We start from the raw sequence: 18,149 nt of genomic DNA, 5'->3' as shown, positions 1-18,149 counted from the left end.
TAGAGACCCCATAAGCCCATAGAGACCCCATAGAGACCCATAGAGACCCCATAACCCCATAGGGACCCCATAAGGATGCCATAGAGACCCATAGAGACCCCATAGAGACCCATAGAGACCCCATAACCCCATAGGGACCCCATAGGGACCCATAGAGACCCTATAACCCCACAGGGACCCCATAGGGACCCATAGAGACCCTATAACCCCACAGGGACCCCATAGGGACCCATAGAGACCCTATAACCCCATAGGGACCCCATAACCCCATAGGGACACCATAACCCCATAAGGACCCCATAGGGACCCCATAGAGCCCCATAAAGACCCCATAGAGACCCATAGAGACCCCATAACCCCATAGAGACCCATAGAGACCCCATAGGGACCCCATAGGGACCCATAGAGACCCTATAACCCCATAGGGACCCCATAGAGACCCATAGAGACCCCATAACCCCATAGAGACCCCATAGAGACCCCATAACCCCATAGGGACCCCATAACCCCATATGGACCCCATAGAGACCCCATAGAGACCCCATAACCCCATAAAGACACCATAACCCCATAGAGACCCCATAAGCCCATAGGGACCACATAGAGACCCCATAGGGACCCCATAGAGACCCCATAGAGACCCCATAACCCCATAGGGACCCCATAGAGACACCATAGAGACCCTATAACCCCATAGGGACCCCATAACCTACACCCCTATAGGGTGGTAGGTATAACACAGCGACCCTATAACACCCAACGACCCTATAACAGGGGGACCCCATTACATGGGACCCCATAGAGACCCCATAGAGACTCAATAAAGCAATGGGTTTTGCAGGGTTGTGTTTAATGGGATGGGGGGCAAAGGGTTCTTGAATCCCATAAAGACCCCATAAGGACCCCATAGAGACCCCATAACCCCATAGAGACACCATAAAGACCCCATAACCCCATAGAGCCCCATAGAGATCCATAGAGACCCATAGAGACCCCATAACCCCATTAAAACTCCATAGAGACCCCATAGAGACCCCATAACCCCATAGAGACCCCATAACCCCATAGAGACCCCATAAAGACCCATAGAGACCCATAGGGACCCCATAGAGACCCATAGAGACCCCATAACCCCATAGGGACCCCATAATCCCATAAGGACCCCATAGAGCCCCATAGGGACCCGTAGAGACCCCATAACCCCATAGAGACCCATAGAGACCCCATAGAGACCCCATAACCCCATAGAGACCCATAGAGACCCCATAGAGACCCCATAACCCCATAGGGACCCCATAACCCCATATGGACCCCATAGAGACCCATAGAGACCCCATAACCCCATAGAGACCCCATAGAGACCCCATAACCCCATAGGGACCCCATAACCCCATATGGACCCCATAGAGACCCATAGAGACCCCATAACCCCATAGAGACCCCATAGAGACCCCATAACCCCATAGGGACCCCATAACCCCATATGGACCCCATAGAGCCCCATAGGGACCCATAGAGACCCCATAACCCCACAGAGACCCCATAACCCCATAGAGACCCATAGAGATCCCATAACCCCATAGGGACCCCATAGAGACCCCATAGAGACCCTATAACCCCATAGAGACCCCATAACCCCATAGGGACCCCATAACCTACACCCCTATAGGGTGGCAGGTATAACACAGCGACCCTATAACACCCAACGACCCTATAACAGGGGGACCCCATTACATGGGACCCCATAGAGACCCCATAGAGACTCAATAAAGCAATGGGTTTTGCAAGGTTGTGTTTAATGGGGAGGGTTCTTGAACCCCATAGAGACCCCATAACCCCATAGAGACCCATAGAGACCCCATAACCCCATAGAGACCCCATAACCCCATAGAGACCCCATAGAGACCCCATAGGGACCCCATAACTCCATAGGGACCCCATAGAGACCCCATAGAGACCCCATAACCCCATAAAGACCCCATAACCCCATAGAGACCCCATAAGCCCATAGGGACCACATAGAGACCCCATAGGGACCCCATAGAGACCCCATAGAGACCCTATAACCCCATAGGGACCCCATAACCTACACCCCTATAGGGTGGCAGGTATAACACAGCGACCCTATAACACCCAACGACCCTATAACAGGGGGACCCCATTACATGGGACCCCATAGAGACCCCATAGAATGGGACCCCCACCCCCATACAATCAATAAAGCAATGGGTTTTGTAGGGTTGTGTTTAATGGGGAGGGTTCTTGAACCCCATAAAGACCCTATAAGGACCCCATAGAGCCCCATAGAGCCCCATAGAGACCCATAGGGACCCATAGGGACCCCATAGAGACCCATAGAGACCCCATAACCCCATAGAGACCCCATAACCCCATAGAGACCCATAGAGACCCATAGAGACCCCATAGAGACCCCATAGGGACCCATAGAGACCCTATAACTCCATAGGGACCCCATAACCCCATAGGGATCCCATAGAGACCCAATAACACCATAGAGCCCCATAGAGATCCATAGAGACCCATAGAGACCCCATAGGGACCCCATAACCCCATAGAGACCCCATAGAGACCCATAGAGATCCCATAACCCCATAGGGACCCCATAGAGACCCATAGAGACCCCATAACCACATAGGGACCCCATAGAGACCCATAGAGACCCATAGAGACCCCATAGAGCCCCATAGAGACCCATAGAGACCCCATAGAGACCCCATAGAGACGCCATAACCACATAGGGACCCCATAGAGACCCCATAGAACCCCATAGAGGCCCATAGAAATCCCATAGAGCCCCATAGAGACCCCATAGAGCCCCATAGAGACCCACAGAGACCCATAGAGACCCCATAACCCCATAGGGACCCCATAGAGACCCCATAGAACCCCATAGAGACCCCATAGAACCCCATAGAGCCCCATAGAGCCCCATAGAACCCCATAGAGCCCCATAGAGACCCCATAACCCCATAGAGCCCCATAGAGCCCCATAGAAACCCCATAACCCCATAGAGACCCCATTAATCCCTCACCACCCTCAATGTGAAATCAATGGGGCGGGCGCTGTGGGTCAGGGACCCCATAGAAACCACGTCCACGTGGGGCCCCATAGAGCCCCATAGAGCCCCATAGAGCCCCATAGAGACCCATAGAGCTCCATAGAGCCCCATAGAGCCCCATAGAGACCCCATAACCCAATAGGGACCCCATAGAGCCCCACAGAGACCCCATAACCCCATAGAGACTCATAGAGACCCCATAAAGACCCATAGAGACCCATAGAGACCCCATAGGGACCCCATAGAGACCCCATAACCCCATAGGGACCCCATAACCCCATAGAGACCCCATAGAGCCCCATAGAACCCCATAGAGCCCCATAGAGACCCCATAACCCCATAGAGCCCCATAGAGCCCCATAGAGCCCCATAGAACCCCATAGAGCCCCATAGAGACCCCATAACCCCATAGAGCCCCATAGAGCCCCATAGCGACCCCATAGAACCCCATAGAGCCCCATAGAGCCCCATAGAGCCCCATAGAGCCCCATAGAGACCCCATAACCCCATAGAGCCCCATAGAGCCCCATAGAGCCCCATAGAGACCCCATAACCCCATAGAGACCCATAGAGACCCCATAACCCCATAGGGACCCCATTGAGCCCCATAGAGCCCCATAGAGACCCCATAACCCCATAGGGACCACATAGAGCCCCATAGCGACCCCATAGAACCCCATAGAGCCCCATAGAGCCCCATAGAAACCCCATAACCCCATAGAGACCCCATAGAGCCCCCATAACCCCATTAATCCCTCACCACCCTCAATGTGAAATCAATGGGGCGGGCGCTGTGGGTCAGCGACCCCATAGAAACCACGTCCACGTGGGGTTCCATAGAGCCCCATAGAGCCCTATAGAGACCCATAGAGACCCACAGAGACCCCATAACCCCATAGGGACCCCATAGAGACCCATAGAGACCCCATAACCACATAGGGACCCCATAGAGACCCATGGAGACCCATAGAGACCCCATAGAGACCCCATAGAGACCCCATAACCACATAGGGACCCCATAGAGACCCCATAGAACCCCATAGAGGCCCATAGAAATCCCATAGAGCCCCATAGAGACCCCATAGAGCCCCATAGAGACCCACAGAGACCCATAGAGACCCCATAACCCCATAGGGACCCCATAGAGCCCCATAGAACCCCATAGAGCCCCATAACCCCATAGGGACCCCATTGAGCCCCATAGAGCCCCATAGAGACCCCATAACCCCATAGGGACCACATAGAGCCCCATAACCCCATAGAAACCCCATAGAGACCCATAGAGACCCCATAACCCCATAGAAACCCCATAACCCCATTAATCCCTCACCACCCTCAATGTGAAATCAATGGGGCGGGCACTGTGGGTCAGGGACCCCATAGAAACCACGTCCACGTGGGGCCCCATAGAGACCCCATAGAGACCCATAGAGACCCCATAGAGACCCATAGAGACCCATAGAGCCCCATAGAGACCCCATAGAGACCAATAGAGCCCCATAGAGCCCCATAGAGACCCCATAGAGCCCCATAGAGCCTCATAGACCCCCATAGAGACCCCATAGAGCCCCATAGAGACCCATAGAGACCCCATAGAGACCCATAGAGACCCATGGAGACCCCATAGAACCCCATAGAGACCCCATAGAGACCCATAGGGACCCATAGAGACCCATAGAGACCCCATAACTCCATAGGGACCCCATAGAGACCCCATAGAACCCCATAAAGACCCCATAGAACCCCATAGAGCCCCATAGAGCCCCATAGAGCCCCATAGAAACCCCATAACCCCACTAATCCCTCACCACCCTCAATGTGAAATCAATGGGGCGGGCGCTGTGGGTCAGGGACCCCATAGAAACCACGTCCACGTTTGGCCCCATAGAGCCCCATAGAGCCCCATAGAGCCCCATAGAGACCCATAGAAACCCCATAGAGACCCATAGGGAACCATAGAGACCCCATAGGGACCCCATAACCCCATAGGGACCCCATAGAGACCCATAGAGACCCATAGAGACCCCATAACCCCATAGAGAACCTATAACCCCATAAGGACCCCATAGAGCCTCATAGAGCCCCATAGAGACCCCATAGGGACCCATAGAGACCCATAGAGACCAATAGAGACCCCATAACTCCATAGGGACCCCATAGAGACCCCATAGAACCCCATAAAGACCCCATAGGGACCCCATAGAGCCCCATAGAGACCCCATAGAACCCCATAGAGACCCCATAAGCCCATAGGGACCCCATAGAACCCCATAGGGACCCCATTGAGCCCCATAGAGCCCCATAGAGATCCCATAACCCCATAGGGACCCCATAGAGCCCCATAGAGACCCATAGAGACCCCATAGGGACCCATAGAGACCCATAGAGACCCCATAACTCCATAGGGACCCCATAGAGAACCATAGAGACCCATAGAGACCCCATAACCCCATAAGGACCCCATAGGGACCCCATAACCCAATAGGGACCCCATAGAGACCCATAGAGACACATAGAGACCCATAGAGACCCCATAACCCCATAGGGACCCCATAGAGACCTATAGCGACCCCATAGAACCCCATAGAGCCCCATAGAGCCCCATAGAGCCCCATAGAAACCCCATAACCCCATAGAGACCCCATAGAGCCCCCATAATCCCACTAATCCCTCACCACCCTCAATGTGAAATCAATGGGGCGGGCGCTGTGGGTCAGGGACCCCATAGAAACCACGTCCACGTGGGGCCCCATAGAGCCCCATAGAGCCCCATAGAGACCCATAGAGACCCCATAACCACATAGGGACCCCATAGAGACCCCATAGAACCCCATAGAACCCCATAGAGACCCCATAACCCCATAGTGACCCCATAGAACCCCACAGAGCCCCATAGAGACCCATAGAGACCCCATAGAGACCCATAGAGCCCCATAGAGACCCATAGAGACCCCATAGGGACTCATAGGGACCCATAGAGACCCCATAGAGACCCATAGAGACGCCATAGGGACCCATAGAACCCCATAGAGACCCCATAGAGACTCATAGAGCCCCATAGGGACCTCATAGAGACCCCATAACCCCATAGAGACCCATAGAGACCCATAGGGACCCCATAGAGCCCCATAGAGACCCCATAACCCCATAGAGACCCATACAGACCCCATAGAGACCCCATAACCCCATAGAGACCCCATAACCCCATAGGGACCCCATAGAGACCCATAGAGACCCATAGAGACCCCATAATGCCATAGAACCCCATAGGGACCCCATAGAGCCCCATAGAGCCCCCATAACCCCATAGGGACCACATAGAACCCCACAGAGCCCCATAGAGCCCCATAGAGATCCCATAACCCCATAGGGACCCCATAGAGCCCCATAGAGACCCCATAGAGACCCATAGAGATCCCATAGAGACCCACAGAGACCCATAGAGACTTCATAACCCCATAAGGACCCCATAGGGACCCCATAACCCAATAGGGACCCCATAGAGACCCATAGAGACACATAGAGACCCATAGAGACCCATAGAGACCCATAGAGCCCCATAGAGACCCCATAGGGACCCCATAGAGACCCATAGAGACCCCATAACCCCATAGGGACCCCATAGAGACCCATAGAGACCCCATAACCCCATAGGGACCCCATAGGGACCCCATACCCTCATAGAGCCCCATAGAGACCCCATAACCCCATAGGGACCCCATAGAGCCCCATAGAGACCCCATAACCCCATTAATCCCTCACCACCCTCAATGTGAAATCAATGGGGCGGGCGCTGTGGGTCAGGGACCCCATAGAAACCACGTCCACATTGGGCCCCATAAATTGGGGCAGGGTCTCGTGCGTGATCCCCCCGCTGGCTTCAACCAGCACCCATGGGTGCTGAGCCTTCACCTCCGCCGCCGCCCTATGAAGCTCCTATGGGAGTTATGGGGCCGCCCCATAAGTTGTAGGGCCGCCCTATATAGCCCCGTTATAGGGTCAATAGGGGCGGCCCTATAAAAGATATGGTGGTGCTGCCACCTAGTGGTCACTTGTGGTATTGCATCATCGCCCCATAGAGCCCCATAGAGACCCATAGGGACCCATAGGGACCCCATAGAGACCCATAGAGACCCCATAGAGACCCATAGAGACCCATAGAGACCCCATAACCCCATAGAGCCCCATAGAGCCCCATAGAGCCCCATAGAAACCCCATAACCCCATAGAGACCCCATTAATCCCTCACCACCCTCAATGTGAAATCAATGGGGCGGGCGCTGTGGGTCAGGGACCCCATAGAAACCACGTCCACGTGGGGCCCCATAGAGACCCCATAGAGACCCATAGAGCCCCATAGAGACCCCATAACCCCATAGGGACCCCATAGAGACCCATAGAGACCCCATAACCACATAGGGACCCCATAAAGACCCATGGAGACCCATAGAGACCCCATAGAGACCCCATAGAGCCCCATAGAGACCCATAGAGACCCCATAGAGACCCCATAGAGACCCCATAACCACATAGGGACCCCATAGAGACCCATAGAGACCCATAGAGACCCCATAATGCCATAGAACCCCATAGGGACCCCATAGAACCCCATAGAGCCCCATAGAGCCCCATAGAAACCCCATAACCCCATAGAGACCCCATTAATCCCTCACCACCCTCAATGTGAAATCAATGGGGCGGGCGCTGTGGGTCAGGGACCCCATAGAAAGCACGTCCACGTGGGGCCCCATAGAGCCCCATAGAGACCCATAGAGACCCATAGAGACCCCATAGGGACCCATAGAGACCCATGGAGACCCCATAGAACCCCATAGAGACCCCATAGAGACCCATAGGGACCCATAGAGACCCACAGAGACCCATAGAGACCCCATAACCCCATAGGGACCCCATAGAGACCCCATAGAACCCCATAGAGACCCCATAGAACCCCATAGAGCCCCATAGAGGCCCATAGGGACCCCATAGAAACCACGTCCACGTGGGGCCCCATAGAGCCCCATAGAGCCCCATAGAGCTCCATAGAGACACATAGAGACACATAGAGACCCCATAGAGCCCCATAGAGACCCCATAACCCCATAGGGACCCCATTGAGCCCCATAGAGCCCCATAGAGACCCCATAACCCCATAGGGACCACATAGAGCCCCATAGCGACCCCATAGAACCCCATAGAGCCCCATAGAGCCCCATAGAGCCCCATAGAAACCCCATAACCCCATAGAGACCCCATTAATCCCTCACCACCCTCAATGTGAAATCAATGGGGCGGGCGCTGTGGGTCAGGGACCCCATAGAAACCACGTCCACATTCGGCCCCATAGAGACCCCATAGAGACCCATAGAGCCCCATAGAGACCCCATAGCCCCATAGGGACCCCATAGAACCCCATAGAGACCCATAGCGACCCCATAGAGACCCATAGAGACCCCATAGAGCCCCATAGAGCCTCATAGACCCCCATAGAGACCCCATAGAGCCCCATAGAGACCCATAGAGACCCATAGAGACCCCATAGGGAACCATAGAGACCCATGGAGACCCCATAGAACCTCATAGAGACCCCATAGAGACCCCATAGGGACCCATAGGGACCCATAGAGACCCATAGAGACCCCATAGAACCCCATAGAGACCCCATAGAGACCCATAGAGACCCCATAGGGACCCATAGAGACCCCTGGAGACCCCATAGAACCCCATAGAGACCCCATAGAGACCCATAGGGACCCATAGAGACCCATAGAGACCCCATAACCCCATAGAGAACCTATAACCCCATAAGGACCCCATTGAGCCCCATAGAGCCCCATAGAGACCCCATAACCCCATAGGGACCACATAGAGCCCCATAGCGACCCCATAGAGCCCCATAGAGCCCCATAGAGCCCCATAGAAACCCCATAACCCCATAGAGACCCCATTAATCCCTCACCACCCTCAATGTGAAATCAATGGGGCGGGCGCTGTGGGTCAGCGACCCCATAGAAACCACGTCCACGTGGGGCCCCATAGAGACCCATAGAGACCCATAGAGACCCCATAACCCCATAGAGACCCCATAGGGACCCATAGAGACCCCATAGAGACCAATAGAGCCCCATAGAGCCCCATAGAGACCCCATAGAGCCCCATAGAGCCTCATAGACCCCCATAGAGACCCCATAGAGCCCCATAGAGACCCATAGAGACCCCATAGGGACCCATAGAGACCCAGAGAGCCCCATAGAGACCCCATAACCCCATAGGGACCCCATAGAGACCCATAGAACCCCATAGGGACCCCATAACCCCATAGGGACCCCATAGAGACCCATAGAGATCCCATAGAGACCCACAGAGACCCATAGAGACTTCATAACCCCATAAGGACCCCATAGGGACCCCATAACCCAATAGGGACCCCATAGAGACCCATAGAGACACATAGAGACCCATAGAGACCCATAGAGACCCATAGAGCCCCATAGAGACCCCATAGGGACCCCATAGAGACCCATAGAGACCCCATAACCCCATAGGGACCCCATAGAGACCCATAGAGACCCCATAACCCCATAGGGACCCCATAGGGACCCCATACCCTCATAGAGCCCCATAGAGACCCCATAACCCCATAGGGACCCCATAGAGCCCCATAGAGCCCCCATAACCCCATTAATCCCTCACCACCCTCAATGTGAAATCAATGGGGCGGGCGCTGTGGGTCAGTGACCCCATAGAAACCACGTCCACATTCGGCCCCATAAATTGGGGCAGGGTCTCGTGCGTGATCCCCCCGCTGGCTTCAACCAGCACCCATGGGTGCTGAGCCTTCACCTCCGCCGCCGCCCTATGAAGCTCCTATGGGAGTTATGGGGCCGCCCCATAAGTTGTAGGGCCGCCCTATATAGCCCCGTTATAGGGTCAATAGGGGCGGCCCTATAAAGGATATGGTGGTGCTGCCACCTAGTGGTCATTTGTGGTATTGCATCATCGCCCCATAGAGCTCCATAGAGCCCCATAGGGACCCATAGGGACCCCATAGAGACCCATAGAGACCCCATAACCCCATAGGGACCCCATAGAGCCCCATAGGGACCCCATAGAGACCCATAGAGACCCCATAGCCCCATAGAGACACATACAGACCCCATAGAGACCCATAGAGCCCCATAGAGACCCCATAGAGAGAGACCCATAGAGACCCCATAACCCCATAGAGACACATACAGACCCCATAGAGACCCATAGAGACCCCATAGTGACCCATAGAGACCCATAGAGACCCATAGAGACTCCATAGAACCCCATAGAGACCCATAGAGACCCATAGGGACCCCATAGAGACCCATAGAGACCCATAGAGACCCCATAACCCCATAGGGACCCCATAGAGCCCCATAGAGACCCCATAGAACCCCATAGAGACCCCATAACCCCATAGAGACCCATAGAGACCCCATAACCCCGTAGAGACCCCATAGAACCCCATAGAGCCCCATAGAGACCCCATAAGCTCATAGGGACCCCATAGGGCCCCATAGGGACCCCATAGAGCCCCATAGAGAACCCATAACCCCATAGGGACCCCATAGAACCCCATAGAGACCCCATAACCCCATAGGGACACCACAGAGCCCCATAGAGACCCCATTGAACCTCATAGAGCCCCATAGAGACCCCATAAGCTCATAGGGACCCCATAGAGCCCCATAGGGACCCCATTGAGCCCCATAGAGACCCCATAGAACCCCATAGAGACCCCATAAGTCCATAGGGACCCCATAGAGCCCCATAGAGACCCCATAACCCCATAGGGACCCCACAGAGCCCCATAGAGGCCCCATAGAACCCCATAGAGACCCCATAACCCCATAGGGTGGCCCCATAGGGAGATATGGGGTGGGAGAAGGGTTATAGGGTGGCCCCATAGGGAGATATGGGGTGGGAAGGGTTATAGGGTGGCCCCATAGGGAGATATGGGGTGGGAGAAGGGTTATAGGGTGGCCCTATAGGGATATATGGGGTGTGGGAGGGGTTATGGGGTGGCCCCATAGGGAGATATGGGGTGGGAAGGGGCTATAGGGTGGCCCCATAGGAATCAGTTATGGGGTGCCCCTTAGTGGTCACTTATGGGATCGCCCCATAGAGCTCCATTGAGACCCCATAGAACCTCATAGAACCCCATAAAGACCCCATAACCCCATAGAACCCCATAGAGACCACATAGAGACCCATAGAGACCCCATAACCCCATAGGGACACATACAGACCCCATAGAGACCCATAGAGCCCCATAGAGACCCATAGAGACCCCATAACCCCATAGAGACACCATAGAACTCCATAGAGCCTCATAAAGACCCCATAACCCCATAGGGACCCCACAGAGCCCCATAGAGACCCCATAGAACCCCATAGAGCCCCATAGAGACCCCATAACCCCATAGGGACCCCACAGAGCCCCATAGAGACCCCATAAGCCCATAGGGACCCCACAGAACCCCATAGAACCCCATAGAGCTCCATTATACAGCGCCCCCTAGTGGCCACTTATGGTATCGCCCCATAGAGCTCCATTATACAGCGCCCCCTAGTGGTCACTAATGGTATTACATGTCTCAACCTAGTGGTCACTTATGGGGTGGCCCCATAGGAATCCCTTATGGGATCGGCCCCATAGCGTTACCTGCGGCTCCATGTTATCCAATAAGACGATGTCTGCCCCATATTTTGCTGCTTGTAGGGCCTGGGCTGCGCTTCCACATTCCACCTCCAGGCGGCGACTGAAACCGGCGGCTCTACGAGCTGATAACACCAGCTATGGGGAGATAGGGGGAGATATGGGGTCCCTATGGGGTCTATGGGGTGATATGAGGTCTCTATGGGGTCCCTATGGGGTCTATGGGGTGATATGGGGCTATATGGAGTCCCTATGGGGTCTATGGGGTGATATGGGACTCTATGGGGCTCTATGGGGTGATATGGGGTCTCTATGGGGTGATATGGGGGGATATAGGGTCTCTATGGGGAGATAGGGGGGGATATGGGGTCTCTATGGGGTCTATGGGGTGATATGGGGTCCATATGGGGAGATAAGGGGGGATATGGGGTCCCTATGGGGTCTATGGGGTGATATGGGGTCCCTATGGGGAGATAAGGGGGGATATGGGGTCCCTATGGGGTCCCTATGGGGTTATATGGGGGATCTATGGGGTCTCTATGGGGTTATATGGGGAGATAGGGGGGGATATGGGGTCCCTATGGGATCTATGGGGGGATATGGGGTCTCTATGGGGAGATAGGGGGGTATATGGGGAGATAGGGGGGGATACGGGGTCTCTATGGGATCTATGGGGTGATATGTGGTCTCTATGGGGTGATATGGGGTCCCTATGGGGTCTATGGGGAGACAGGGGGGGATATGGGGTCCTTATGGGGTCTCTATGGGGTCTATGGGGAGATAGGGGGGGATATGGGGGTCTCTATGGGGAGATAGGGGGGGATATGGGGTCCCTATGGGGTCTATGGGGAGATAGGGGGGGATATGGGGTCTCTATGGGGTTATATGGGGAGATAGGGGGTCCCTATGGGGTCCCTGTGGGGTCCATATGGGGTCTATGGGGGGATATGGGGTCCCTATGGGGTCTATGGGGTCAATGGGGACTCTATGAGGTCTATGAGGCTCTATAGGGTCTCTATGAGGCTTTATGGGAGGATATGGGGTTATATAGGGTCTCTATGGGGTGATATGGGGGGATATGGGGTCTCTATGGGGTGATATGGGGGGATATGGGGTCTCTATGGGGAGATGGGGGGGATATGGGGTCTCTATGGGGTCTCTATGGAGTGATATGGGACTCTATGGGGCTCTATGGGGTGATATGGGGTCTCTATGGGGTCTATGGGGTGATATGGGGTCTCTATGGGGTCTCTATGGGGTGATATGGGGGGATATGGGGTCCCTATGGGGCTCTATGGGGAGATAGGGGGGGATATGGGGTCCCTATGGGGTGATATGGGGGATCTATGGGGTGATATGGGGTCCCTATGGGATCTATGGGGGGATATGGGGTCTCTATGGGGAGATAGGGGGGTATATGGGGAGATAGGGGGGGATACGGGGTCTCTATGGGATCTATGGGGTGATATGTGGTCTCTATGGGGTGATATGGGGTCCCTATGGGGTCTATGGGGAGACAGGGGGGGATATGGGGTCCTTATGGGGTCTCTATGGGGTCTATGGGGAGATAGGGGAGGATATGGGGGTCTCTATGGGGAGATAGGGGGGGATATGGGGTCCCTATGGGGTCTATGGGGAGATAGGGGGGGATATGGGGTCTCTATGGGGTTATATGGGGAGATAGGGGGTCCCTATGGGGTCCCTGTGGGGTCCATATGGGGTCCCTATGGGTCTATGGGGTCCCTATGGGGTCCCTATGGGTCTATGGGGTCCCTATGGGGTCTATGGGGTCAATGGGGACTCTATGAGGTCTATGTGGCTCTATAGGGTCTCTATGAGGCTTTATGGGAGGATATGGGGTTATATAGGGTCTCTATGGGGTGATATGGGGGGATATGGGGTCTCTATGGGGTCCCTATGGGGTCCCTATGGGGTCTATGGGGTGATATGGGGTCTCTATGGGGTGATATGGGATCTCTATGGGGTTATATGGGGGGATATGGGGTCCCTATGGGGTCTATGGGGAGATAGGGGGGGATATGGGGTCTCTATGGGGTCTATGGGGGGATATGGGGAGATAGGGGGGGATATGGGGTCCATATGGGGTTATATGGGGAGATATGGGGGGATATGGGGTCTCTATGGGGTCCCTATGGGGTCTATGGGGTGATATGGAGCTATATGGAGTCCCTATGGGGTCTATGGGGTGATATGGGACTCTATGGGGCTCAATGGGGTGATATGGGGTCTCTATGGGGTGATATGGGGGGGATATGGGGTCTCTATGGGGAGATAGGGGGGGGATATGGGGTCTCTATGGGGTGATATGGGGGGATATAGGGTCTCTATGGGAAGATAGGGGGGGATATGGGGTCTCTATGGGGTGATATGGGGGGATATGGGGTCCCTATGGGGAGATAGGGGGGGATATGGGGTCCCTATGGGGTCTATGGGGTGATATGGGGTCCCTATGGGGAGATAGGGGGGGATATGGGGTCTCTATGGGGTCTATGGGGTGATATGGGGTCCCTATGGGGAGATAGGGGGGGATATGGGGTCTCTATGGGGTCCCTATGGGGTGATATGGGGTCCCTATGGGGAGATAGGGGGGGATATGGGGTCTCTATGGGGTCTATGGAGTGATATGGGGTCCCTATGGGGAGATAGGGGGGGATATGGGGTTCCTATGGGGTCCCTATGGGGTGATATGGGGTCCCTATGGGGTCTATGGGGTGATATGGGACTCTATGGGGCTCTATGGGGTGATATGGGATCTCTATGGGGTGATATGAGGGGATATGGGGTCTCTATGGGGAGATAGGGGGGGATATGGGGTCTCTATGGGGAGATGGGGGGGGATATGGGGTCTCTATGGGGTGATATGGGGGGATATGGGGTCTCTATGGGGTCTATGGGGGGATATGGGGAGATAGGGGGGGATATGGGGTCTCTATGGGGTGATATGGGGCTATATGGGGTTATATGGGGGGATATGGGGTCTCTATGGGGTCTATGGGGAGATAGGGGGGGATATGGGGTCCCTATGGGGAGCTATGGGGTGATATGGGGTTATATGGGAAATCTATGGGGTGATATGGGGGGATATGGGGTCTCTATGGGGTGACATGGGACTCTATGGGGTCTCTATGGGGTGATATGGGGCTATATGGAGTCCCTATGGGGTCTATGGGGTGATATGGGGCGATATGGGGTCCCTATGGGGTCCCTATGGGGTGATATGGGGTCCCTATGGGGTCTATGGGGTGATATGGGGCTATATGGAGTCCCTATGGGGTCTATGGGGTGATATGGGGTCTCTATGGGGTGATACGGGGGGATATGGGGTCTCTATGGGGTCTATGGGGTGATATGGGGCTATATGGAGTCCCTATGGGGTCTATGGGGTGATATGGGACTCTATGGGGCTCTATGGGGTGATATGGGGTCTCTATGGGGAGATAGGGGGGGATATGGGGTCCCTATGGGGTCCCTATGGGGTGATATGGGGTCCCTATGGGGTCTATGGGGTGATATGGAGCTATATGGAGTCCCTATGGGGTCTATGGGGTGATATGGGACTCTATGGGGCTCTATGGGGTGATATGGGGTCCCTATGGGATCTATGGGGGGATATGGGGTCTCTATGGGGAGATAGGGGGGTATATGGGGAGATAGGGGGGGATACGGGGTCTCTATGGGATCTATGGGGTGATATGTGGTCTCTATGGGGTGATATGGGGTCCCTATGGGGTCTATGGGGAGACAGGGGGGGATATGGGGTCCTTATGGGGTCTCTATGGGGTCTATGGGGAGATAGGGGGGGATATGGGGGTCTCTATGGGGAGATGGGGGGGATATGGGGTCCCTATGGGGTCTATGGGGAGATAGGGGGGGATATGGGGTCTCTATGGGGTTATATGGGGAGATAGGGGGTCCCTATGGGGTCCCTGTGGGGTCCATATGGGGTCTATGGGGGGATATGGGGTCCCTATGGGGTCTATGGGGTCAATGGGGACTCTATGAGGTCTATGAGGCTCTATAGGGTCTCTATGAGGCTTTATGGGAGGATATGGGGTTATATTGGGTCTCTATGGGGTGATATGGGGGGATATGGGGTCTCTATGGGGTCTATGGGGGGATATGGGGAGATAGGGAGGGATATGGGGTCCATATGGGGTGATATGGGGGATCTATGGGGTGATATGGGGTCTCTATGGGGTCCCTATGGGGTCTATGGGGTGATATGGGGCTATATGGAGTCCCTATGGGGTCTATGGGGTGATATGGGGTCCCTATGGGGAGATAGGGGGGGATATGGGGTTCTTATGGGGTGATATGGGGCTATATGGAGTCCCTATGGGGTGATATGGGACTCTATGGGGCTCTATGGGGTGATATGGGGTCTCTATGGGGTGATATGGGGGGATATGGGGTCTCTATGGGGTGATATGGGGGGATATAGGGTCTCTATGGGGTGATATGGGGGGATATAGGGTCTCTATGGGGAGATAGGGGGGGATATGGGGTCTCTATGGGGTGATATGGGGGGATATGGGGTCTCTATGGGGTGATATGGGGCTACATGGGGTTATATGGGGGGATATGGGGTGATATGGGGTCTCTATGGGGTCTATGGGGAGATAGGGGGGGATATGGGGTCTCTATGGGGTCTATGGGGAGATAGGGGGGGATATGGGGTGATATGGGGTGATATGCGGTCTCTATGGGGCTCTATGGGGAGATAGGGGGGGATATGGGGTCCCTATGGGGTTATATGGGGGATCTATGGGGTGATATGGGGTCTCTATGGGGTTATATGGGGTCTCTATAGGGTCCCTATGCGGTCTATGGGGTGATATGGGGTCTCTATGGGGTCCCTATGGGGTCCCTATGGGGTCTATGGGGTGATATGGGGAGATATGGGGGGATATGGAGTCCCTATGGGGTCCCTATGGGGTCTATGGGGTCTCTATAGGGTCCCTATGCGGTCTATGGGGTGATATGGGGTCTCTATGGGGTCCCTATGGGGTCTATGGGGAGATATGGGGGGATATGGGGTGATACAGGGTCTCTATGGGGCTCTATGGGGTCCCTATGGGGTCTATGGAAAGATAGGGGGGGGATATGGGGTCCATATGGGGTCTATGGGGTGATATGGGGGAATATGGGGTCTCTATGGGGTCCCTATGGGGTCTATGGGGTGATATGGGACTCTATGGGGCTCTGTGGGGTGATATGGGGTCTCTATGGGGTGATATGGGGGGATATGGGGTCTCTATGGGGAGATAGGGGGGGATATGGGGTCTCTATGGGGTCTATGGGGAGATAGGGGGGGATATGGGGTCCCTATGGGGAGCTATGGGGTGATATGGGGTTATATGGGAAATCTATGGGGTGATATGGGGGGATATGGGGTCTCTATGGGGTGACATGGGACTCTATGGGGTCTCTATGGGGTGATATGGGGCTCTATTGGGGTCTCTATGGGGTCTATGGAGTGATATGGGGCTCTATTGGGGTCAATTGGGGCTCTATGGGGTGATATGGGGTTATATGGGGTCTCTATGGGGTGATATGGGACTCTATGGGGCTCTATGGGGTCCATATGGGGTCTCTATGGGGTGATATGGGGTCCATATGGGGTCTCTATGGGGTGATATGGGTCTATATGGGGTCCCTATGGGGTCTGTGGGGAGATATGGGGGGATATGGGGTGATACAGGGTCTCTATGGGGTTCTATGGGGGATCTATGGGGTCTATGGGTGATATGGGGTCTCTACGGGTTGACATGGGGCTATATGGGGTTATATGGGGGATCTATGTGGTGATATGGGGCTCTATTGGGGTCCCTATGGGGTCTATGGGGAGATATGGGGTGATATGGGGCCTATATGGGGTCCCTATGGGGTCTATGGGGTGATATGGGGTCTCTATGTGGTCCCTATGGGGTCTATGGGGTGATATGGGGTCTCTATGTGGTCCCTATGGGGTCTATGGGACTCTATGGGGTCTCTATGGGGTTTCTATGGGGTCTCTATGGGGTGCTATGGGGCTCTATGGGGTTATATGGGGGATCTATGGGGCTCTATGGGGTCTCTATGGGGTGCTATGGGACTCTATGGGGCTCTATGGGGTCTCTATGGGGTGATATGGGCTCTATGGGGTGATATGGGATCTCTATGGGGTGATATGAGACTCTATGGGGTCCCTATGGGGTCTATGGGGAGATATGGGGGGATATGGGGTGATACAGGGTCTCTATGGGGCTCTATGGGGTCCCTATGAGGTCTATGGGGTGATATGGGGTCTCTATGGGGTCCCTATGGGGTCCCTATGGGGTCTATGGGGAGATAGGGGGGGATATGGGGTCCATATAGAG

General features: G+C 54.7%; 1 protein-coding gene across 8 annotated transcripts in view; it reads right to left on the bottom strand.

Annotated features, from left to right (window-relative positions):
* The window catches only part of LOC107307810 (uncharacterized), a 55,805-nt gene that overhangs the window by 33,245 nt on the left and 4,411 nt on the right, over positions 1-18,149 (bottom strand). For 4 of the 8 annotated variants that reach the window (XM_085533228.1, XM_085533226.1, XM_085533229.1 and 1 more), the window contains one exon: positions 11,776-11,894. In XM_085533228.1, the coding sequence (XP_085389354.1) occupies positions 11,776-11,894 (119 nt within the window). Of the gene's footprint in view, positions 1-833; positions 9,948-11,775; positions 11,908-18,149 lie in introns of those variants that run through there. The other 4 variants (XM_085533227.1, XM_085533231.1, XM_085533230.1 and 1 more) reach the window with 3 other exon arrangements.

Source organism: Coturnix japonica, unplaced genomic scaffold, assembly GCF_054131305.1.
Source record: "Coturnix japonica strain WE unplaced genomic scaffold, WE-NBRP24 Scf058, whole genome shotgun sequence".
NCBI classification, from domain to species: domain Eukaryota; kingdom Metazoa; phylum Chordata; class Aves; order Galliformes; family Phasianidae; genus Coturnix; species Coturnix japonica.
The sequence above is the reverse complement of the archived record's forward strand: the minus strand, read 5'-3'. Positions and strand labels throughout refer to the sequence as shown.